This window comes from Hemitrygon akajei, chromosome 30, assembly GCF_048418815.1.
Source record: "Hemitrygon akajei chromosome 30, sHemAka1.3, whole genome shotgun sequence".
NCBI lineage: Eukaryota > Metazoa > Chordata > Chondrichthyes > Myliobatiformes > Dasyatidae > Hemitrygon > Hemitrygon akajei.
The window spans coordinates 10,591,777-10,616,420 of record NC_133153.1 but is presented as its reverse complement, the minus strand read 5'-3'; the positions used below and the strand labels follow the sequence as shown (position 1 = coordinate 10,616,420).

General features: G+C 45.1%; 1 protein-coding gene across 1 annotated transcript in view; it reads left to right on the top strand.

The window, feature by feature from the left end:
- lrrk1 (leucine-rich repeat kinase 1) overlaps nt 1-24,644 on the top strand; it is a 197,640-nt gene that overhangs the window by 70,501 nt on the left and 102,495 nt on the right. Inside the window, 3 exon segments of the mRNA XM_073032977.1 lie at nt 11,381-11,518; nt 13,535-13,647; nt 18,020-18,090. Coding sequence (XP_072889078.1) covers nt 11,381-11,518; nt 13,535-13,647; nt 18,020-18,090 — 322 coding nt within the window.

Genomic DNA, 24,644 nt, shown 5'->3' with positions numbered 1-24,644 from the left:
GTGACACCGACCCTCGATCTGCCCATCTCCAGAGTCCCAAGATCTCAGGCTTCCAAACACTAGGCCACCTCTTAAGCTGACCCCTTGGTGTGCCGAACGTCGGCCGGTTCTGAAACCCTGAGAACGGGTCCCATTCCCGCAAAGAACCGAAGTCTGCGTGTAACTCCAGGTCAGGGTCTTCAAAAGAACCCTGAAATGGAAAACTAAAGATATTAAAGATAGAAATAGAGCTGTTTCCAAAGATGCAAACAAAGGAGTCGCCGTTTAGCGCCATCTTAACTCCGCCTCCCTTTGAACTTTTCTTGTGTCATTTCCTTTGTAGTTCATTGAATCATCTTGGGATCTAGCTGATGGAACGTTCAGTGCAGAATGCCAGCTTATGATTATACTGTCAGAACATTTATGTGGTCGGAACAGATACGGTTCTGTTTAACGGTGACCCAGGTTGAACGTTGAAGGGTTCAGCGATGGTAATCCTATGGAAAAAGGACAAGAACTGGATTGACTCTCTTTCTCTCGCAAGCAGATGATCGTTGTTCTGGGGCTAGGTGCACAAATAACTTGCTGTGGAAAGTTTCCCAGGTCTTGTTCCTGGGTTCATTATCTAAGAAAGCAGTGTGTGTCTCCACCTCTGTCCTTGTGTTGGGGAAAAATGTCATTGATGAGGCAGCTGAAGATGATTGGTCCCAGAACAATGTTCTGGGAGTGAGACCGTTGGCTAATATTGACCGCAATCATTTTCCTTTGTGCAGGGTCTTCTCTCAGCAGCCGCTGACTTTATGCCATACTTAGTTAAGTGTAGCCTTAATATCTAAGTCAGTCACTTGCCTCATTCCTGGACCAAAGCTTTAAAGAAGTCTGGAGCTAAGTTGATGTCCAATATTGTTTGACACATTTAGTACTGGCAACCAAAGAGGAATTGATCTACCTAGCTGTCGTTCAGCTGGATTCATTCTTGTTGTAAGTGGTTGTCTGATGGTGTCTCTCTGATGGTGGTGACTGAAAAGAGGATGCTGTCCAAGTTGCATGCCATCTTGGACAATGTCTCCCATCCACTCCATAATGTACTGGTTAGGCACATTCAGCCAGAGACTCATTCCACCAAGATGCAACACTGAGCGTCATAGGAAGTCATTCCTACCTGTGGCCATCAAACTTTACAACTCCTTCCTCGGAGTGTCAGACACCCTGAGCCAATAGGCTGGTCCTGGACTTATTTCCACTTGGCATAATTTACTTATTATTATTTAATTATTTATGGTTTTATATTGCTATATTTCTGCACTATTCTTGGTTGGTGCGACTGTAACAAAACCCAATTTTCCCCGGGATCAATAAGTGCACGGGATACAGTGAGCGGCTCGGGATCTGACCACATAGCAGCTCAATCCCTACCTCTTGAGCTACTGAACAGGCTCCCCTCCAGCTGAGTTGCATCAAAAAAAAACCATCTGCTGAAGGAAGTCAGTGTTGAACAGCACATGTCACGGCAAAAAGATTTGCTGATGTTTTGGGTCAACAACCCGCATCTGCTCCAGTTTCCTGCATCTGCATTCTCTGTCTCCGACAGAGCTGCAAAGCTAACTTACTCTGAATAGAAAATTGGACAATTCGTTGGGTCTACAAAACCATCAGTCTGATTAATTTTCATGCAATGGGTCTACGCTCAATCATCATGGAAGCAGAAAGTCCTGTTAACAGTGCTTTTGGGTGGACTTACTTATCTCTAGCATGCCGATTGATGCTCCTGTTAGTCAATGGAATATGTGGCGTAGGCGTACCTGCCAGCCAACGTTCTAGTACCCATTAAGCACAAGTTGGTGGTGAGAATTCTTTCTTCTTGGTAGGTGTGATGCCTTAAGCCTTGGAAGACTGAAGTGCAATATTGACCCAACGTTACTAGCTGAGGACAGTCTAAAAGCCTCAGCCTTGTCCACCTGCTTATCACACTGGCCCGTTGCTAAGACTGGAACTGTTCACGGAGATGCTGTGTCACATAGTTCACCACCATTCATGATGGGATGCAGCAGACTGACAGAACTTCAATCTGACCCATTAAGTTTTGAAATTCTGTTTGAAACTCGCTGCCTTTGCCATTTATTCTCAGCTCACACATGGGAATTCACCCTGTATGGTAGGATGGACGTAGACTGAAGTCTGAACATACTCTTTAATCCTTCACTTTGTCGAAGTATTACCAAAAGGTATAGGAGCTGAATTAGGCCATTCAGCCCACTGAATCTGCTTTGCCATTTGATCACGGCTGAATAATATCCAGCTCAAACCCTAGATCATTAGAAGTGGCATTGTTTGATAAAAGGAACCAGCGTAAACTTGGTACAACAAGCGGTCAGAAGTGGAAGAAAGTACCGGAAACATTTGTCAAAGACAGATTTGAATTTCAGACTCATATTTGTTAGAGGATATTCTATCGATGACTAACTTAAGTGTGTTTATTGAGGAAGTAGCAGCTCTGGTTTTGTGGTAGCTGTAGTCTGCCAGATGTGGTTCGGTTGGTTAACACTTGCGTCTGGATTAAACAGTGAGGTTCAGATTCCACTCTAACAAAAAGTCGGAATCTAGCTGTAGGAGGAGCTGTCTCTCAGGTGGTCCTCTCACCACTGTGGACAATGGATAGGTACCCTGGCCCTAAAGAAACATTATCCCTGCTGTACCAGCCGTTACCCACTGTGGCAGCACGGTGGTGCAGCTGATGCAGTGACGAACAATCAGACCCATCCTCGGGTGCTGACTGTGTGGCACTTACCTTGTGCCCACATGGGATTCCTTCCTCATCCTAAAAATGTACAGGCCCGTGGGTCAATTTGTCACTGCATAGTGTAGAGGAGTGGCAGTATCTGGATGGATTTAATGGAAATGTGTGGAACACTAAAGATGGTAGTCCATATGGACTGTGCCCCAGGGTAGCTGAAGAGATTGTGGAGGCATTAGTAATGATCTTTCAAGAATCACTAGATTCCAGAACGGTTCTGAGGACTGTAAAATTGCAAAAGTCACTCAGTCTTTAAGAAGGGAGGGAGGCATGAGAAAGGAAATTACAGGCCAGTTAGCCTGACCTCACTGGCCGTGAAGATGTTGGAGTCCATTATTAAGGATTCAGGGAACATGGAACCACATGATAAAATAGGCTAAAATCAGAATGGTTTCCTTAAGGGGAAATTTTGCCTGACAGATCTGTTGGAATTCTTTGAGGAAATAAGCAGGATGGACAAAGGAGAATGTTGATGCTGTGTGCTTGAATTTTCAGAAGGCCTTTGAAAAAGTGCCACACATGAGGTCGTTTAACAAAATGAAAGCCCACGGTATTACTGGAAAGATAATAGCATGGGGAGCGCATTGGCTGATTGGCAGGAGGCGAGTGGAAATGAAGGGGGCTGCCGATGACTAGTGGTGTTCCTCAGAGGTCATTGTGACTGCCTCTTTTCACGTAATAGGCCAATGATATGGATGTCAGAACCTTTGTGGCCAAGTTTGTGGATGATATAAAGATAGGTGGAGGGGCCGGTACTGTTGATGAAGCTTAGACAGATTGGGAGAATAGGCAAAAGAGTAGCAGATGGAAGATTGTGTAGGGAAGTGTATGATCATGAACTTTGGTAGAAGGAATAATGGCATAGACTATATTCTAAATGTGGAAAATTCAAACAGCAGATGTGCAGAGGGATCTGGGAGTCCTGGTGCAGGATTCCCTAGAGGTTAACTTGCAGGTTGAGTCTGTGGTGAGGAAGGCAAATGCAACGTTAGTTAGCATTCATTTCAAAAGGACTAGAATACAAAAGCAAGGATGAAATTCTGAGGTTTTATAAGGCGTTGCTCAGCTCACATTTGGAGTATTATTAGCAGGTTTGGGCCCCTTATTCAAAAGAAAGATGTGCTGGCATTGGAGAGGGTCCAGAGAACCATTTATGAGGTTCGTAAGAATGATTCTGGGAATGAAAAGGTTAACATTTGAATAGCATTTGATGGCTCTGGGCCTATATGCGCAGAAGCTTGGGGTGGGGGGGATCTCATTAAAACCTAATGAATATTGAAAAGCCTAGATAGGCTGGATGTGGAGAGGATGTTTCCTACAGTGGGGAGGGCAAATCTAAGACCTGAGGACACAGCCTCAGAAAAAGGGACGTTCATTAGAATAGAGATGAGGAGGAAGTTCTTTAACCAGTCCGTAGATAATCTGTGGAATTCATTACCACAAGCATTGGGTATATTAATGTGGAGGTTGATAAGTTCTTGACTAGTCAAGGTGTCAAAGGTTGCAGGGTAAAAGCAGAAGAATAGGGTTAAGAGGGAAAATAAATCATTCGTGATGGAATGGTGGAACACACTGGGTGGGCCAAATGGCCTAATTCTGCTTCTATGCCTTAATGGGCACTTACTGGTCAGTACAGGATTAATGGGCCAGAAGTCCTGTTTACATCCCGTATGACTCTACAGCTCTATGATTATTTCACTATTACACTACATTACCTAGAAATGACAGTTTGAAAGTATTTAATTGCTATAAAGTCCTTTGGGTTATACCAAGGTCATGAATGAAAGGTACCATTTAAATAAAAGGCTGAAGTGTGTGTGTGTGTGTGTGTGTGTGTGTGTGTGTGTGTGTGTGTGTGTGTGTGTGTGTGTGTGTGTGTGTGTGTGTGTGTGTGTGTGTGTACACACACATTCACTCTTATTTATTTTTTTGAGATTTCTCCTCATCTCTTTTCCAAAGTTATGTCCTTCCATTCTAAGGATAGTCACCCACTGCTGGAAACATCCGCTCCACATCTGCTCTATCTAGGCCTTTCAATATCAATAGGTTTCAATGAGATCCCCCCTCTTCTAAACTCCAGCAAGTACAAACCCAGAGGCGTGAAACCCCCGGGATCAGATTCTTAAACCTCCATGCCAGCACATCCTTTCTTAGATATGGGGCCCAAAACTACTCACAACACTCCAAATCTGGTCCGACCAATGGCTTATAAGGCCTCGGAATTACATCCCTGCCTTTCTAAAAACATTCACTTTTAAAGTGAATGTTAATGTTGCATTTGCCATCCTTGCTTACCAGCCTGCAAGTTAACCATCAGGGAATTCTTCACGTGGACTCCCAAGTCGATTTGCATTTCCAAATTCTGAATTTGCCCCGTGTTTAGAAAATAGTCTACAACTTCATTCCTTCTCAGAAGTGCATGACCATACAATTCCCGACACTGTATTCCATCTGCCACTTCTTTGCCCATTCCGCTAATCTGTTCAAGTCCTTCTCAAGACTCCCTGCTTCCTGAACACTACCTGCCCCTCCACCCATCTTTGTATCATTTGCAGACTTGGTCACAAAGCTGTTAAATTCTGTCAGCACTAACATAAAACATGAAAAATAGTGGACCAGCACTGACCCCTCTGGAACCCCACTAGTCATCAGCTGCCAACCAGAAAAGGCCCTCTTTATTCTCACCCTTTGCCATCCCTTCTTATCTTGCTTAGCAGCTACATATGCAGCACCTTTTCAATAGGCTTCTGCAAATCAAGTGAACATCCACTGACTCGCTCGCCTATGTCCATCCTGCCTGCTATTTCCTTAAAGAACTCCAACAGATTTGTCAGGCAAGATTTCCCCTTGAGGAAATCATGCTAACTTCGGCTAATTTTAACCTGTGCGTCCAAATACCCTAAAACCCCATGCTTGATAATGAGTGGAAAAGGAAGGCCAGCAATACAGTAAAACTGGTGAAGTGGGGGCAGATGAATTTTAAGCTTTGGTGGTGGCACGTCATCCTGAAATGTTTGGACACAGGCAAGGAGATAAAGGAGTTAAAGAATGTATTTGGGATTGTAAATAGGCTCTTAAATACAGAAACAAAGAACTCTGTAAAACCCAGTTACAACATATTAGTTAGGCATTAGCTTGCACCGACTTCATCAAAAATGCCTTTATCTGTGGAAAGCACAGAGGAAGCTTATCAGGACAATACCAGAGGTGAGAGACCACAGATATCTCGAGAGGCTGGGATTACTCTCCGCAGAGCAAGGAAACCATATAACAGCCTTAACTAAATTGTCCAGATTAGAACTAATGATAAATAACTTCCTTCGATAAGAAAATTGATTGCCGTGAGTTAAAGATTTATTAGCAAGAGACTGAAAGGGGAGATGAGGTTGAATCTGGAAGATGCTAGCCGTAAATCAGGTAAGAATTTGATTTCTTGGATACTTTCAAAAGACAATTAGATGTACTAATTTGTAGGTTAGGGAGGGAAGGATTTGGGACTAAATTGGACAGTTCTTTTTGAAAACCAGTCACGGGGAGAATGTACAAACTCCTTACAGGCAGAGAGGGGGACATCAGTGGGTGCTTGAGGGCTTGTATGGACTTGGCAGGCCTAAAGACCTCTTCCCACACTGTATGACTCTGACCTCATGATAGAGGATGTCGTCTGTTTGATAATACAGGGAATTGGTTTGGCAATGTGGAATCATAGAGCAAATTCAGAGCATCAAATTTGTGTTAAATCTGTGACTGCGTGCTGCATTCCTTCTCAAATATTTAATATTTAACCATGAAGACGAGAAAGTCTGCAGTCACTGGAAATCCAAAGCAACATACGCAAGATGCTGGAGGAACTCAGCAGGTCAGGCAGCATCTATGGAAATGAATAGATAGTCGATGTTTGGGGCTGATACCCTTTTCAGGACTGAAAAGAGGGGAAGGATGCTAACTGGAAGGTGATAAGGGAAGCCAGGTGGATGGGAAAGGGACTTCCACTCCATTAGCCAAAAGTGGAATTTCCCAGTTGCCAAACATTTTAATTCCCGTTCCGACATGTCGGTCCATGGCCGCCTCTTGTGCTAAGATGAAGCCATTCTCTGTGTGGAGGAGCAACACCTCATATTCCATCTGATGAGCATCCAACCTGATCGATTTCTCCTTCTGGTAAAAAAATGTTTTCCCTCGCTCTCCCCTCTTCCTCTACCCCTCACTCTGGCCTCTTACCACTTCTCACCTGCCTATCACCTCCTCCTTCCTTTTCTCCTATGGTCCACTCTCCTCTCCTATCAGATTCCTTCCTCTCCAGCCCTTGACCTTTCCTTCCAACCCACCTGGCTTCACCTATCACCTTCTGGCTAGCCTCCTTCCCCTCCCCCTACCCTTTTATTCTGGCATCTTCCCCCTTCCTTTCCAGACTTAATGAAGGGTCTCGGCCCGAACGGCTTATTCATTTCCATAGATGCTGCCTGACCTGCTGAGTCCCTCCAGCATTTTGTGTGTGTGTTGTTTAGGTATTCACATTTGGAAATTATTACTGAACGTGCTTCTGTTCAGCTGGTACTTTCCACATCACAACTTTCAGTATGGAAGGGTTTTTCCTCAAGTCATCTCTCACTCCTTTGATATTTTCCTTAAATCTGTGCTGCTGGTTACTCATCTGCCTGGCCACTAACTTACTGTGCTAATTATTACTGATTCTGTTAATTATTACTTATTATACTAATGGTGAATTACTGTCTTCAGGAGCTGAGTCACTCCCTGGGGATTTGGGGCATGGTTTAAAGCTGCAGATTAAAAGAAGACGAGTTTGTGAATGCTTAATTTAAGCAGCATGGGTACAGTGGAGTAACAGGTGGTTCAAAATAAATCTAAATAAAGTTACTTAACAAAATAACAGTTAAAGTAAATGAGTCCACAAAGCTATTGTCGATTTGAGAGAATTTTTAGATCCTCAACGTGAGAAGGTCTGCAGACGTTGGAAATCCAGAGCAATACACACAAAATGCTGGAGGGACTCAGCACGCCGGGCAGCGTCTACGGAAGTGAATAAACAGTCGACGTTTCGGGTCAAGACCCTTCTTCAGGACTGAGCAGGAAGGGGGAAGGTGCCAGGCTAGATCCTTAGTTCTTACTCTAGTGTTATGGGTTCCATTGCCCTAATGAAGAGACATCTTGTGGAAAAACTGAAATGCATCTTGCGTCCTGAAAAAACACAAGGCCTGGAGCGTCAAAAATGAAGAGAACTCAGAATCTTTTGCATTTTAAGCAGCAGCTGGCTCTGCAGCACTGTAACCACATGACTGTGTGTTGTGTTCCAGGAAGTGGTCATCTCACATTGTTATCAGTTGCAGGCACAGAGGCAATAGGTAACCTCTGCAAAGGGTACCAGGCATGTGTACATAACGTGCATCTCACTCTGTAGTTGGCACTGCCTTCTGAATGTTGGCGAGGGAGATGCAGACCTGAGCACTGTGCCACAGGAAGGCATTGGCGAGGATGCAAATGAGCTTTTTGTTAGGGCTGCAGTTTTATTGCGACCTGGAGAGAGTCTGAAGTTGTTACGTTTGGAACGAGGAGGCTGAGAGGAGAATCGATTGAGTTTTATGAAGTAACGAGAGGTTGGGACGGAGGGAATGGGACTAATCCAAGTCTCTAGGCATTGACAACATTGACTTGGCAATCAATTGAAGTTCAATGGTGGAAGATTTGGAATAGAGATGAAAAAGTATATTCTTACCCAAAGACTAGTGGGGGATCTGGACCTCTGTGAATGAAGGGGTGTTTCACAAGTTCCACGTTCAAAGTAAATTTATTATCAAAGTACATATGTCAGCATTTACAACCGAGATTCATTTTCTTGGCGGGCATTCACAGTAAATAAAAGAAAAACAATAGGCTCAATGAAAGACTGCCCCCAGTAGAATGGACTGTCATTATACCACATTGTATAAGCTCCCAGAAATCACGAACGTACGAGGCCATGGGCAGTGAGCTGGAAAATGGAAGCGACGGCCACTGATACAGTTGGCTGATGACCCACTTTGCTGTCATAAATGTCTCCTCCTCTGTGATTCAGCTAGGTGATGCCATGTGACAGGGAGTTTAGAGATAAAATATTTGAAAGATTGAGGAGCAATGGGAAAGGACTTGAGGCCAGTGTAGATCAACCATAATCATATTGAATGTTGAGGCAGGCTGAAGTGGCCTAGTCCTGCTCCAATTTCCTTGTGTCCTGCTTGTGGCCCAGTGGGATAGTCCTGAGAATAAACTCAATGAGCTGAAATGGCTTCCTTCTGTGTTGTAAAGAAATATGCAATTTCAGAATTCTTCTTTGTACAAGGGAGGGTGGGGCCAGCTAAGGCTGAGACCGAAGATCTGTACAGGAGCGATTGGAGAAACTGAAAGTTAAAATCATGATGAATAAATAGAGGCAGGAGATAATAGTGAGCATAAATATTGAAACGTTGTGTCTGTCTGTAAGTAGGTGGGCTGGTGGGGTGGTGGGGGGGGAAGGTGCTTGGTTTTCCAAATGGTATTCAATAGGCTAAAGCTTCCTGGTCTAATTAGGATGTATCCTAAGTTGCTAAGTGAACAAAGGGTTACAATCTCAGATCTACTACTCATAAACATTAAATTCTCATCGGATATGGTTCCAGAGACCTGGAAAATTGCTAATGTTAGTTCATTATCCCATAGAAAGTACAGGCCAGTAAACTGAAAGAGTATATTCTGGAAATGATTGTTGGGAGCACTATTAATATTTGATTTTATTTTCTTTATTAATGTGAACTTGCTAGAGATTTGTGAGTTGAGGCCAATGCACCTGATAATGAGAATTTTCAGACGGTGTTTTCTTTAGAACAGAGAGCGCTGGGAGAAGAGTAAGCAGGAACGTTTCTACTCCAGCTCTCTGTTTCTATGACTAGACAAAGTGAATTACGCCATACTGTTCCCACTGCTCAGAAGAGTTCCAAACCAAGGAAGATAAATTTAAAAGTAACGGCTAGGAGAACTGCAGGCAATATGAGAGTAACCTCCTCAAGTTGTGACACAAGTGTATTGGTGAAGGGCTTGTGGAAGAAGTTTCAATCACAGACTGCAAAAGGGAATAAGATGAGTAATTGAAGGAGAAGGCTCTGTCTGGCGATAGGGAAGGACGATGGAATAGGGGAATCTGAAATGGCCCTGTAAAAATGTAGCTTTTACAGGATATTCTGGAGTTGATATTCTGGAAGGCTTTCTATGTTGTAATGATCCACTGGTCCTATTTCCTCAATCTTTTTATTTCCAAGGTGGTCACCCAGTTTCTCAAATGAGTATCTAACATGAGCAAAGCTCTCTAATGCATAAATCATCCTCAATCTGTAAAGCTGATGATCACATGAATCATTTTACAACCTTCTGTACTTCCTTGGCATTGAGTTCCTTTCTCTTTCTGTAGGTCACCCTCTTACCATAGACTCGTAATGAGTTGGTTAGTACTGTGAATGCAAATTAACAGCAACGTAACTCCACAATGCAGGGGGAATAATGATGACAAGACCATTACCAATAAATAAACATATCTAGGGTAAATATGATTCAGGTAAACACCAAACATAAAACTTTGAATGTTCCTTTAAGGGAAAGTAGGATTCTTTCTTGTATGAACTCTGAGCACCCACGCAAATTTTCTGTTCGCCAGGAAGCAATAACTTAACTGGCACCGGTGTAAACTTTGATTAAAATTTGTATTGACAACATAATTTAAACTGTAGCAAACAAAAGAAAGAAACGGACCAATTGCATATATATCAGTCCGTACTGTGCACATAATCATTGGGGCTTATTGTTGTGTAATCAATCCAGTTTGCCTCACTGTGTTTTCTCTTGGCACTGAACAATTCTGCCTGAAAGCACAGTCCAAGCAAAACGTAAATAAATATCCAATGCAACACCCAATGGCGAGGCAACGAACTTTCTCCAAGGTCATGTGATAACTAGCTAATTAGAAGTTATCTGTACATTCTCCATGAGACCATTGTCTGCATGAGGATTTTCCAACAGCCATGTCTGTCCCCCAAATTAGTTCACGTTCTTCCGCCATGTTTGTCGTCTTCCTATTTTCCTTCTTTCTCCTACTTCTCCCAAAACTCCTGTACTCGCTCCAGAAAATAGCTACCCCCAATCGCTCTGGAATGTTCCAGGGCATCTTACTGGACAAAATCTTAACAAGACAAATCCTGTTGGCTATTACAATAAGCCTAACTTAATCAACTGAATTATTTTTTTAAACGGCAAAAGAAATGTAGTACTCAATTGTACAATGTAATTAAAGGCACACATTGCATTTTGAGAAAATCTGCGGAAAGTAAAATACCTAATAGCATAACTATTAATAAAATAAAGCATGGTCTTACCCAGGGTATTACATATAGTTACAAAAGGTCTAATGATCATTTGCAGCATTTTCTCTTTTTTAAAATTTCTCTACTTCCTCGCCTCATGATTGCATATCGTTACACAGTCCTGGATATCTCTGTGTAAAGAAAATTTACATTTCACCTCTGACTTCTCAACAGATCAGGAGATAATTAATGTAAAGCTAAAATGCAAATTCTTCTCTTCCAGAAAATTTGTAACGTTTCCAGGAATTCATTGGAATCCCTCCCAAACAGTCTTTGTGTCTTTTGGAAAAATTATCTGAAGGAAGCAGATTTTTCTGACAATTTACTGAAGGAATTGCCATCAAACATCTTTGAGCTTCAGGTATTTTCCAGAATGTTTTGCATATAAAAGCTCTATTTCAGTCACTCGGTGCAGAGACCAAACGGTTGCAAAAGTTCACACATTGGGCTTTCTCCAAATGGGACCATAACCTTTAACAAAAGCACACTTAGGCTGATGGTGTGGAAGTGTGTAAAACTCCAGAGAGGTCAGTGCATTGTGTAGGTGTGAGAAGGGAGTTACGATGTTAGAAGATTGAACAAAAACTTAGTGGGTATCCGGCTGGAGCACTGCCTTCCGTTTGGCCGTCAGAGGCACTGAAGTGGGCTATAGCACACGCTACTGCAGTTTGGAGTTAAAAGTTATGAGGATTGGTTGTGTGGACATGAAATCAGATTCAAGCTACTCAGGAGGAAAATCCAGAATTAGTTCTCCGGGCACAGAATAGTGGAATCCTGAAACTCCGCCCTATCCCTAACACAGCCTCCGTTGAAAATGCTCTGGTTGCTGAGCCTCAAACTAGAGGCTATTACCACCTCGACTGAAAGGTTTTTGTAATGTATGGGTACCAAGGAATGTGAAGCAAATGCATTCAAATGAACCCAAGGGAGAGGTCAGCCAAGATCTAACTGAAAGCCGCAAATGTCCGGGGGGTGTTCTGTAAGCTTCCCTCAAAAAGGCAGAGGAAGGAAAATGGAGAATTACTGTAGAAAACCCAGTGCTACTGTACACCTAGTGTTTCCTTGTGTGTGCAGAGCCTTGGAGAATAGTTGCCTGTTAAGACGATTCAGGAGGGGCGAGGGACATTAGTTACTGTCAGGATGATTCAGGAGGGGGTGAGGGACAGTAGTTACTGACAGGATGATTCAGGAGGGGTGAGGGACAGTAGTTACTGACAGGATGATTCAGGAGGGGTGAGGGACAGTAGTTACAGTCAGGACGATTCAGGAGGGGTGAGGGACAGTAGTTACAGTCAGGAAGATTCAGGAGGGGTGAGGGACAGTAGTTACAATCAGGATGATTCAGGAGGGGTGAGGGACAGTAGTTACAGTCAGGAAGATTCAGGAGGGGTGAGGGACAGTAGTTACAGTCAGGAAGATTCAGGAGGGGTGAGGGACAGTAGTTACTGACAGGATGATTCAGGAGGGGTGAGGGACAGTAGTTACTCTCAGGAAGATTCAGGAGGGGTGAGGGACAGTAGTTACAGTCAGGACGATTCAGGAGGGGTGAGGGACAGTAGTTACTCTCAGGACGATTCAGGAGGGGTGAGGGACAGTAGTTACAGTCAGGAAGATTCAGGAGGAGTGAGGGACAGTAGTTACAGTCAGGATGATTCAGGAGGGGTGAGGGACAGTAGTTACAATCAGGAAGATTCAGGAGGGGTGAGGGACAGTAGTTACAGTCAGAATGATTCAGGAGGGGTGAGGGACAGTAGTTACAATCAGGATGATTCAGGAGGGGTGAGGGACAGTAGTTACAGTCAGGAAGATTCAGGAGGGGTGAGGGACAGTAGTTACAATCAGGATGATTCAGGAGGGGTGAGGGACAGTAGTTACTCTCAGGAAGATTCAGGAGGGGTGAGGGACAGTAGTTACAGTCAGGACGATTCAGGAGGGGTGAGGGACAGTAGTTACAGTCAGGATGATTCAGGAGGGGTGAGGGACAGTAGTTACAGTCAGGAAGATTCAGGAGGGGTGAGGGACAGTAGTTACAGTCAGGATGATTCAGGAGGGGTGAGGGACAGTAGTTACAGTCAGGACATTGTATTACTTCACACCAGCGTGTTATGGTTTAGGACTCATACCGTTGCAATACTCCGGCCCGAACAGTAGATGGAGCTCCAGTGTAGTCCTCACTTACACTGCTGCTATCTCCTCATTGTGAGCACTGTTACCAGCTTCTGGTAAGCTATCTCCTTCAGCTCCTTGGGCCCTTTACTCACCTTCAAAGCATGCTCTGCTGTGTTGCTGTTCAAAATTAGTGAATATTTTGGTGTTAGGTTGTGCTATGAACTTGCAGGAAAACAATCTTTATAAACTCTTTTGTAACTTGCACCAGGCCCTGAATTCTCTGAAGCTCTCTGGCAATCAGTTGCAGTCTCTGCCCCCGGTAGACAGATGGCAATGCCACAATCTCAAGTCGCTCGATCTCTCTCGAAATCAGTTTGGAAAGTAAGTAGTCTGCATTTGTAACAGTGCGATACCGGTCCTGGTTTCCCCTTGATAATACAATACATTGGGGCTGAGATTCCAGGAGACTGGGTCAATTGGAGTAGCTGTCATTGGTAAAAGGTAACACAAACAAAAATGCTGGAGGAACTCGGCAGGCCGGGCGGTATCTATGGAAAAGAGAAAACAGCTGTCATTTTGGGCCGAGACCGTTCATCAGGACTGGAAAGAAAGATGAGAAGTCAGAGTGGGGGCGGGGGGGTGGGAAACGAGAGGAAAGAGTGCAGGGTGGTAAAGATAGGTGAAACCTGGAGAGGGGGAGGGGTGAAATAGAGAGCTGAGAGTGGATCGGTGAAAGAGGTAAGGGGCTGGAGAAGGGGGAATCTGATAAGACCATGGGAGAAAGGGAACGGGGAGGAGCGCCGGAGTGGTAAAGGGCATTGAGTCCACTCTAGATCGTGGTGAAAAAGAAGAGCTGGGGTTGCCGGTGGAGTGAGTATTTGGGGAAAAGTTCACCCCTTTAAGGGTTATCTTCCTTTGCCTCCAGTTCTATTGGATAGACCAGGCCATTATGGATTCATTGAGGCATACAGTACAGAAACAGGCCTTTCACCCAGTGAGTGGTACCAGCCAGCAACCCTCTCCATACATTCCTGTCAGAGCCCGCCCCCAGAGATACCACTGCAGACTCCATTCCGCTGCTGGGGCAGTCAGCTGGGCATGCGACAGCTCTGAGTCCGTCCGGGCACCGGAATCGCGGGACGAACTGAAGCCACAAACCTCAGCGTGCGTGGCTTCCATGTTACTCGTGAGTCCGACCAGCCACACTTTCCCTCACTCCTATAAACAGCACCATCCATAGACTTCTGCACCTTGTGTGTTCAGCGCTTGCTTTGCTCACTTGCCTTCTGGAGTAGGTCAGGAGAGTTTGGTGCTGAGGGTTACCACAATTCACTGGAAAATTATCCCCATGTCACCGATACAACAGGCGACCCCGTAATGTGCCCATTGCATGGCAGTGGGCCGTTTGTGGGATCCCTCTGGCCGTGGCAGACAGTTCCAAAGGTGTAAGAGTCAAGTGGACCTGGTGTCTATCTGGGATACACCATTCCAGGTGTTGGTGGATTTAGCACAGAGTTCGGCCAACACCAGCCAGTCTGAAACTCAACAGGGGTTCACAAACTACAGATCTGGAGAATGAGGGGAAGGTTTTATTTAAATTTTTGCTCTGCTTTAATGTTTTAATCATTTCAGTGTGTCGTCATAGCAACAAACAATCTGGTGGAAGACCTCGGGATCAAGCGGTGTCTGTGGCTGTTGGACCGCTGAGTTCTTCCTGCAGGTTGTTTGTTCTGCAGTCTCTTGTCTCCTCTATCATCATAGCAACTTTAATGGCATTTAAATGCCTCACGCTCCACACCGTAGGCTTATTCAGAAAGTCAGAAGGCATGGGATCCAGGGACGTTTGGCCAGGTGGATTCAGAATTGGCTTGCCTGCAGAAGGCAGAGGGTCGTGGTGGAGGGAGTACATTCAGATTGGAGAGTTGTGACTAGTGGTGTCCCACAAGGATCTGTTCTGGGACCTCTACTTTTTGTGATTTTTATTAACGACCTGGATGAGGGGGTAGAAGGGTGGGTTGGCAAGTTTGCAGACGACACAAAGATTGATGGTGTTGTAGATGGTGTAGAGGATTGTCGGAGATTGCAGAGAGACATTGATAGGATGCAGAAGTGGACTGAGAAGTGGCAGATGGAGTTCAACCCGGAGAAATGTGAGGTGGTACACTTTGGAAGGACAAACTCCAAGGCAGAGTACAAAGTAAATGGCAGGATACTCGGTAGTGTGGAGGAGCAGAGGGATCTGGGGGTACATGTCCACAGATCCCTGAAAGTTGCCTCACAGGTAGATAGGGTAGTTAAGAAAGCTTATGGGGTGTTAGCTTTCATAAGTCGAGAGATAGAGTTTAAGAGACGCGATGTAATGATGCAGCTCTATAAAACTCTAGTTAGGCCACACTTGGAGTACTGTGTCCAGTTCTGGTCGCCTCACTATAGGAAGGATGTGGAAGCATTGGAAAGGGTACAGAGGAGATTTACCAGGATGCTGCCTGGTTTAGAGAGTATGGATTATGATCAGAGATTAAGGGAGCTAGGGCTTTACTCTTTGGAGAGAAGGAGGATGAAAGGAGACATGATAGAGGTGTACAAGATATTAAGAGGAATAGACAGAGTAGACAGCCAGCGCCTCTTCCCCAGGGCACCACTGCTCAGTACAAGAGGACATGGCTTTAAGGTAAGGGGAGGGAAGTTCAAGGGGGATATTAGAGGAAGGTTTTTCACTCAGAGAGTGGTTGGTACGTGGAATGCACTGACTGAGTCAGTGGTGGAAGCAGATACACTAGTGAAATTTAAGAGACTACTAGACAGGTATATGGAGGAATTTAAGGTGGGAGGTTATATGGGAGGCAGGGTTTGAGGGTCGGCAAAACATTGTGGGCTGAAGGGCCTGTAATGTGCTGTACTATTCTATGTTCTATGTTTGTTCTATCAGCAGAAGAACTATTAAAACTGTCTCTAACATTAGTGGAGCTCCACTATAGACAATAGGTGCAGAAGTAGACCATTCGGCCCTTCAAGCCTGCACTGCCATTTTGAGATCATGGCTGATCATCTACTATCAATACCCGGTTCCTGCCTTGTCCCCATATCCCTTGATTCCCCTATCCATAAGATACCTATCTAGCTCCTTCTTGAAAGCATCCAGAGAATTGGCCTCCACTACCTTCCGAGGCAGTGCATTCCAGACCCCCACAACTCTCTGGGAGAAGAAGTTTTTCCTTAACTCTGTCCTAAATAACCTACCCCTTATTCTCAAACCATGCCGTCTGGTACTGGACTCTCCCAGCATCTGGAACATATTTCCTGCCTCTATCTTGTCCAATCCCTTAATAATCTTATATGTTCCAATCAGATCCCCTCTCAATCTCCTTAATTCCAGCGTGTACAAGCCCAGTCTCTCTAACCTCTCTGCGTAAGACAGTCCTGACATCCCAGGAATTAACCTCGTGAATCTACGCTGCACTTCCTCTACAACCAGGATGTCCTTCCTTAACCCTGTAGACCAAAACTGTACACAATACTCCAGGTGTGGTCTCACTAGGGCCCTGTACAAATGCAAGAGGATTTCCTTGCTCTTGTACTCAATTCCCTTTGTAATAAAGGCCAACATTCCATTAGCCTTCTTCACTGCCTGCTGCACTTGCTCATTCACCTTCAGTGACTGATGAACAAGGACTCCTAGATCTCTTTGTATTTCTCCCTTACCTAACTTTACACCATTCAGATAATAATCTGCCTTCCTGTTCTTACTCCCAAAGTGGATAACCTCACACTTATTCACGTTAAACGTCATCTGCCAAGTATCTGCCCACTCACTCAGCCTATCCAAGTCACCCTGAATTCTCCTAACATCCTCATCACGTCACACTGCCACCCAGCTTAGTATCATCAGCAAATTTGCTGATGTTATTCTCAATGCCTTCATCTAAATCGTTGACGTAAATTGTAAACAGCTGTGGTCCCAATACCAAGCCCTGTGGCACCCCACTAGTCACCACCTGCCATTCCGAGAAACACCCATTCACCGCTACCCTTTGCTTTCTATCTGCCAACCAGTTTTCTATCCATGTCAATGTCTTCCCCCCAATGCCCTGAGCTTTGATTTTACCCACCAATCTCCTATGTGGGACCTTATCAAATGCCTTCTGACTCCTCCTTCTCACCGGTCTGACGGTCATCGTGTCTCCCGATCTGAAGGCAGCTCCCCAGTCCCTATCAATCCGTGTGCATGGCTCTGATTTGCCCTGGCGGTGTAGTGTTTAATCACGGTAACAACCTCAGTAACTTTTCCCAGGATCGTGGGACCGGGGCCTGGGCCTGTTCACTGTCGCCCAGCTCTGGGGGTGAAAGGGCAGCAGGGTAGGGGCAGGGCAAGGGGGAAATAGTAGCTGTTGGGAGTGGTGGCGAGGAGCAATGAAAGTGAGTGTGTGGGGAAGGGGCGCGGGAGGCATGTAGGGGGAGGAAGGGGCAGGAGTGGTGTGTGGAGGGGCAGGGGAGGTGTGGGGGAAGGGGCAGGAGAGGGGTGTGGGGGTAGGGGCAGGGGGAGGCATGTGGGGGAAGGAGCGGGGTGACGTGGGGGAAGGGGCAGGGGGAGGTGGGTTGGGAGGAGCAGGGGTGGTGTGTGAGGGACAGGACAGGAGTCCTTGGTGAGTAGGGGCCAGAGGGCCGGTTTCACTCTGTGGGGGGGAGAGTAACACCGTTGATTCCCAGAGCTGTGAGCTGTGACTACAGACTGCCCGTTTGTTCCCATTTACAGGGGAGACGAGTCCTCCAGGACAAGGAAAGTCAATTTTTTTACAATGCGACTGAAGAGAAGTTCGGACTCGGGTAAGGGATCCGTGTGAGGCAGACGTGGCAACAGGTCGTGCAACACACAGAGCAGATGTGCCCCCACCTGCTGTTCCTTTCCGATAACAGCTTGGTGATATCAAGCCGGCCCATGGTCGACTGGGGAATGTTCCCACCCCCTCCATAAACAGAGTGTTCATCTGAGAAACCTGCCGTCTCTCCCAAGATAGATGTTTATTTTCCCTTTTTAGGCATCACACTGAACAAGTCCTTCAAGCCACTCTTCACACTCTCTGCCCTTGCGTGAGTTACACAGTTACACAGTGACACAGAGTTCGCAGTCTGTGAGTCATCCCGGTAGACCTGGGAATGCTCCAACTTTTCATGGAATGGAACCTAAATAATTGTGTGCATTCACATTCCCTCTGATCCCTGTCCTGATGCAAGGTTTTGACCAAAATTGTCAACAGTTCCTTTCCTCCCACACCTATGGAGTTCCTCCAGCAGTACAAACTCCTTACAGAATTGAGGCCGCAGGTCTGTGTCGGTGTAATACTGTTACGCTAACCCCTACACCACCGTGCTGCCCTTTCTGTTGCTCCGGATTCCAACGTCGGCGGTCTCTTGTGTCTTCGCGTTCCTTCTACTCTTGTCTCCAGTCCGTCTGCTCCAGGCTTTCCCAAGTTCCCGAATTCCCAAATCCCTTGAGTGTTCACCGCACTGAGAAATTTGCCCACCATGTCCTGGTTCACAAGCAGCTTTTATTTGCATTAGTTTGCAGTTGGTAGTTGTCTACTTTTGTGAGGTTCTGAACACTGAGTCCGTTCACTCAGCGTCTGTATCACCAAGGCTTAGGCGTTCACTACGGGACAAGTCTTCTTACTTGTCCATGTAAATCCTGGATCAGACCAACACCCTTCCCACTAAACATCTGTTGCCAAATGTACAACTCCCCCTTCCGTAAAGCTTTCAAATACATTGTTCTCGTCTCATCCTGATGGCATTCTGCTGGCAAGGCTGCCATTTATCACCCTCTGTTACCTACCCTCAGACAGGTGTTGACGGGCCACTGCCTTTGGTTTATGGCAGCTGGTGAACGTGAAGCGGTGGCATTTAAGTTCACCTCTCAGAGCTGCTCAGACCCAGCCATCTTGGTGTGGGTCTGAAGTCACAAGTAGACTGGATGGGATAAAGCTGTCGGATTTCTTTCTGTAAATAGTATCAATGAACAAGTTTGAGATGCAAGAGTCTTCAGATGCCCACAAAAAGTGATCTACCGGAGGACCTCAGTAGGTCACAGAGCATCTGTGCAGGAAAGGAATTGTCTGTGTTTTGGGCCATTACCCTGCATCAGGACTGAGAGCGGAGGGGGGTGATGGCCAGTGTAGAGAAGATTAGAAGGGAGTCCAAGGTGATTGATGGACTGAGGAGGAGAGGAGAGGAAGTTTCTTCATGTGGGAGAGCATGGAACTAAGGATGACTGTTTAAAAGGAAGGTTCACTCATTCAAGACAGGGATAAAGTGATCTTTTTATATAAGCTCTGAGGATTATGAGTCTCTGGAGCTCTCTTCAAGTGAGAGTGGAGGAAGAGTTTTTGAATGTTTTTAAGACTCGGGTAGATACGTAGGTTCTTGATAAGTGGGGGAGAGATAGATTACCACAGTGGCGTGGAGTAGAAGTTACCACAGCTTGACTGTATTAAATGGACTGTCAAGTGGCTTCCTCCTGTTCCTGTATGTACTGTGAAAGGACAGGACGTAGTCTCATGAAGCAAAGAGCGCAGAGTGGATGTTTCGACCCTGATTCAGGTTATCAGGCAGCTTGATACAGATCAGCCATCCGCCAGAGTCGCGGGCTGGACAGAAACTCAGGCGCAGTTGCAGACAGTAGGAACGTGATCTTCTTTTAGAGATACAGCTTTCGGCCCAGTGAGCCCGTACTGCCCAGTTACATCCACGTGACCAATTAGTGTGAGGGAGGAAACCGACAGATTCACGGGGAGAACGGACAAACTCCTGACGGATAGCGGCCGATTTGAACCCAGCTCAGGGACGCTGTAATGCCATGACATTAACAGCTGCACCACAGTGCCGCCCCCTGAAATCCGAAATAAAAGCAGAAGAACTCGTCGGGCAGCATTTGTGGAAGCGGGGGCGGTCGACAGTTCAAGTTTGTGATCCTTAATCAGATTTCTAGTAACTGCGGTAAACATTTGTTTGTTTATTTCTTTATTAAGATACAGTGCAGAATAGGCCCTTCAAACCTTTCGAGCGACGCTGCCCAGCTGTTCCCCATTTAACCCTAGCCTAATCACCGACAATTTATAATAACCTACCAACCGGTACGTCTTTGGACTGTGGGAGGAAACCCACGCGGTCACGGGGAGAACGTACAAACTCCTCACAGGCAGTGTCGGGAATTGAACCCGGGTCGCTGGTACCGTAAAGCGGTCCCCACCGAAGGCACACTCAGTAATCTGTTACCAGGTTAATTATGACTGTCTTATATGACGTGAAAGTCGTTAGCGCAGTGCAAAAACATAAAATGGCTATAAATTACAAAGTTAGGAAGTGCTGCCACTAAAAGGAGTCATGGGTTCATGGACCATTCAGAAAATCTGAGGATTGAGGTGAGGAAGCTGTTCCTGAATCATTGAGTGTGTGGGTCCTCAGGTTCCTGTACCACCTCCTGAGGAAAGGGCTTGAGGACTGGCTACTTGCTACTAAGCAGAGGGATGTTTAGAACCAGACTGAACTGAGATTTGAGCCCAGGCTGCGACCAACAGTAACTTGAATGCTAAGTCCCATTCACACAGTAATTAAAACAAAATCGATCCTAAGGGTCTTAACATCTGCAACATTACCTCGGCTAAGTGGAGATGAGCTGTACAGGAAAGAGACCAAGAGGCAAAAGTCTTGTCATAAAATCAGAAAAAGTTGGAAATTTTCCACAGGAAAGAGAAAGATTTAATGTTTCACATCAGGTGTCAGTCATGGGGAAAGGTCGCTGAACTGAAGCATTAATTCTGTTTCTCTCTCCGCCGCTGCTCCCTAACCTACAAATGTGACCTGCATTTTCTGTTTTCATTAGGAAAATGAACACATGGTTGAAGTGGTCTGGGATGAATGGGTCCATTTAACGAAACGTCCTGCAGTACTGGGATAGGAAGGAAATGTGTCATTGGACAGGTTCACATCTGAGCTGAGCTGGGGCTTGTGTCCCAGCAGGAAGGATAACTGGGATGGTCGCAGGAATGTAAACCTGTGGCTAGGAGGGAGAGCGAGTGGTAAAGTATCGTCACGTCAGTGCTAAAGTAGATGAAAGGGAAGAGATTAAAGCAATAGCCGGGTGCCATGGGTTGAAAGGAACTGGGAGATGGGAAGTAGGAAAACTAAGAAAGGGGAAAATGGTGTAAAATGAAAAGAGGGCAAAAGAGTTCACAACTCAAATAAACATTCCGTATGGAAATGCCAGGAGTGCAGGGGCACACTGAATGGATTTAGATGCAAATTTAGAGATGTGGATGTTTGACAGATGGTTGCAAGATGGCTGGGATTGGAAACACTCAACATATAAATTAAGGAGAAGGGAGAAATGGACCTGGTGAGAGTGAAGTGACTTCAGTAGGGAGGGGACTCCAGCAGGCAATGGAAATGTGACGGTACATTAAAGGAATTTCAAAAAAAGTTGACAGCCAGCCACTGGTGTCGTAGCATCTATACTGGACTTTTGAGGAAGAGTGGTCCCTGGTTCAAATCCAGCTCTTTGCACGCTTTCTGTCTGTGCTGGGTTGAGCGTCGCGCCAGCAACTCAGTCTCGTAAAATAATCAGACACATGCTGAGGGAGCAGCGAGGTTGCAGCCTGAGGCACCGCAGGGCACAGAGAGGGACAACAGCAACAAAAAAAAGTTGAAGGACTTTGAGTTCGAGCTGTATAATCGTGGTGAACAAACAAGCCAGAAGAATTTTGGATTGCAGGGTTTTTATAGAGTAAATGTATTAGCAAGAGGATGAATTTGTTGCTTGTGGTTTGGGTAGAGTAGCAGAACCGTCAAGGGATATTGCATTCCATAAACAGCAATATGCCAGAAATAACTGCAGAAGTATACATCTAGCATGTGTATAACTTTAATTGTAGTATCTGAAAGAAATTTAGCTTTAGATAAAGCTGGCCTCATCTGGTAAGATTGTGTCCTGAGAAAACTAGGTGACTGTTTTGCAGGTAAAACAACAAAAGATCTGTGGAAGGTGTTCAAAGAAGAAATGACACAGAAGAAATTATTCCCATAAAGGGCAAGAACTTTACAGGGGTGCACAGAGCAGTCATGGAATTGAGTACAATTTAGAACCAAGAGGCAAAGCTGCTGCCGGTATTAGTGATGAGGTAATTAAGCAGGTGTTAACAGTGACAAAAGGGGCACGTGAAAGGAAATGGGAAAGTCAACATGACGTAGATGTTGGCAATCTGAATAGAAACAGAGTGCTGGAAACACTCATCAGATCAATCTCTGTCTGTCTGAAGAGAAACAGTGTCAGTGGTTAAGGACAGAGACTTCTCTTCAGATTTGATTACGTTTAAAAGAGGGCTGTCCAATTGTTAAAAGTGATTTTTTTTAAATAACAGGTGCAGTGTAATTATACAGTGATGTTGCATAAATTTCAACATCAAGAAAAGTGCAGAGGCTGGAAATCTGAAATGGGAATAGGAATTTCTGGAACCCTATTCTATTCGAGTTACGCGGTACCCTGCCTGTCAGTTCAGGAGAAATGTGCCTGATCTTTCAAATAACTTCGTTTTGAGTCTTCTGGGATGCAGACCAATGTGGTGGAATTCTTAATGAGGTTAAATGCTTAGAAACTCTAGATTTGAAACTTTTTGTGTGTTGATATTGATAAAAATCGTGTTATGACAGCGTGGTAGTGAATTTCGTGGTACTGACAGTGTGGTAGTGAATTTCATGGTACTGACAGTGGTAGTGAATTTCATGGTACTGACAGTGGTAGTGAATTTCGTGGTTTGAGATTGTGGCAGTAAATTTCGTGGCACTGACAGTGGCAGTGAATTTTTTTGCATCATGTTGCTGATGTTGGGATTTCTGTCAGTGGGACTACAGACTTTGAAGTACCTGCAATTGTTACGACAGGAAACCCGTTCCTTAATTATGACTGGCATAACTCACTTGGAAATGAGTAGAAAATTCGTTAATGCTGCCCCACCACAATTTTCATCTGCACAGGCAGACTTTCTAGGCTAGAGTTTCTGAACCCCTTAAACTTAGTCATAATCATTAAAATATTATGGAAATTGTTAGCCAATTACATCTCTATAATAAACCAGAATGCGCTGCAAACATTCAACAGGCCAGGTCCCACATGTGTGAGAGGAGAAACAGAGTTAACATTTCAGATTGACAACCCTTTGGGAATCAGGGCTGCTACTGGAATGTTAGTCTTATCTCAGACACTGGAATGCAAGGCTGTCAAAATAGGGCTACATCTATTCAAAGTTCTGGTTAGACCACATCCGAAGTACCGTGCACAGCAGAAGGTGGATATGTCAGTTTAAGCCAAAAGCACAGCTGCACAACCCAAAATAGTTCTTAAATGCCAAGAGTTAAACTTGGAGACTAGATTATACAAACCACAGTGGTATTCTCTAAAACTTAGAAAGTTGATGGCTGATTTGATCAAACTAAGATTTAAAGTGGAGCTAATTATGTGATTTGAGACGACTTTGCCTCAGGAAGAGCTCCTAAAGCTGGCAGGATCTGGCACGCTCTTCAGCAGGTGCTGGTCAGTTGCAGACTTTACCTTGAGATTGGTAGTTCTTTGTTACCAAAAAAGAAGCAAAGTTGGACATATGAAATAGCATCACAAACCAACCTTGAATGTTGGGTTTGGTTTAAATATAGTATAGTTTCTGTTTTTCCTCAACTCTACCTTCATGGAGCACATTGCAAACCCTCCAACCGGAAAAAAAAACAGCTTTCTCATATTAATACAACTGATTTCCAAGTTTAATTGTCATTCAACTATACATGAATACTGATGAGTGCAGCCAAACGAGACAGTGTTACTCCGGGGTCAAGGTGCAAGACCAGCAGTTGCACACAGCACAAAGCACACACAGGATAGCAAGCACAAATGGTGTCACAATCACACAGTAAAAGAGTCCCAAAACTTGTGCCATCAATCCACAGTCAACCACAGCGGAGTCTGTCTCCCACCGAGCGAACACTGGAGAGCAGCACCGACTCCAGCGTGGACACCGTGCTGGGGCGCTCCTGCAGACAGCACTGCAGCTTGGGGCCCAGTCTTTGCACATACAAAACAACAAGCACATATAGAATATCAGTAAAATATAACAACACAGAATATATATGTATTTAGTCCAGATCTCCCCACCCCCCAGCCCATCAAAATCATCAGTCAACCACAATAGAGCTTCCAGCCTGGACGCTGCACCACGCCGCCCCCAGTAGTGTGCTCCGTCCCTCACGTCCACCAGACAACACCACAGTTTGAGCCTCAGTCGTTGCATATTCAAGCACATACGGAATATTAGTAAAATACAAGCATGCAAAATATAAAT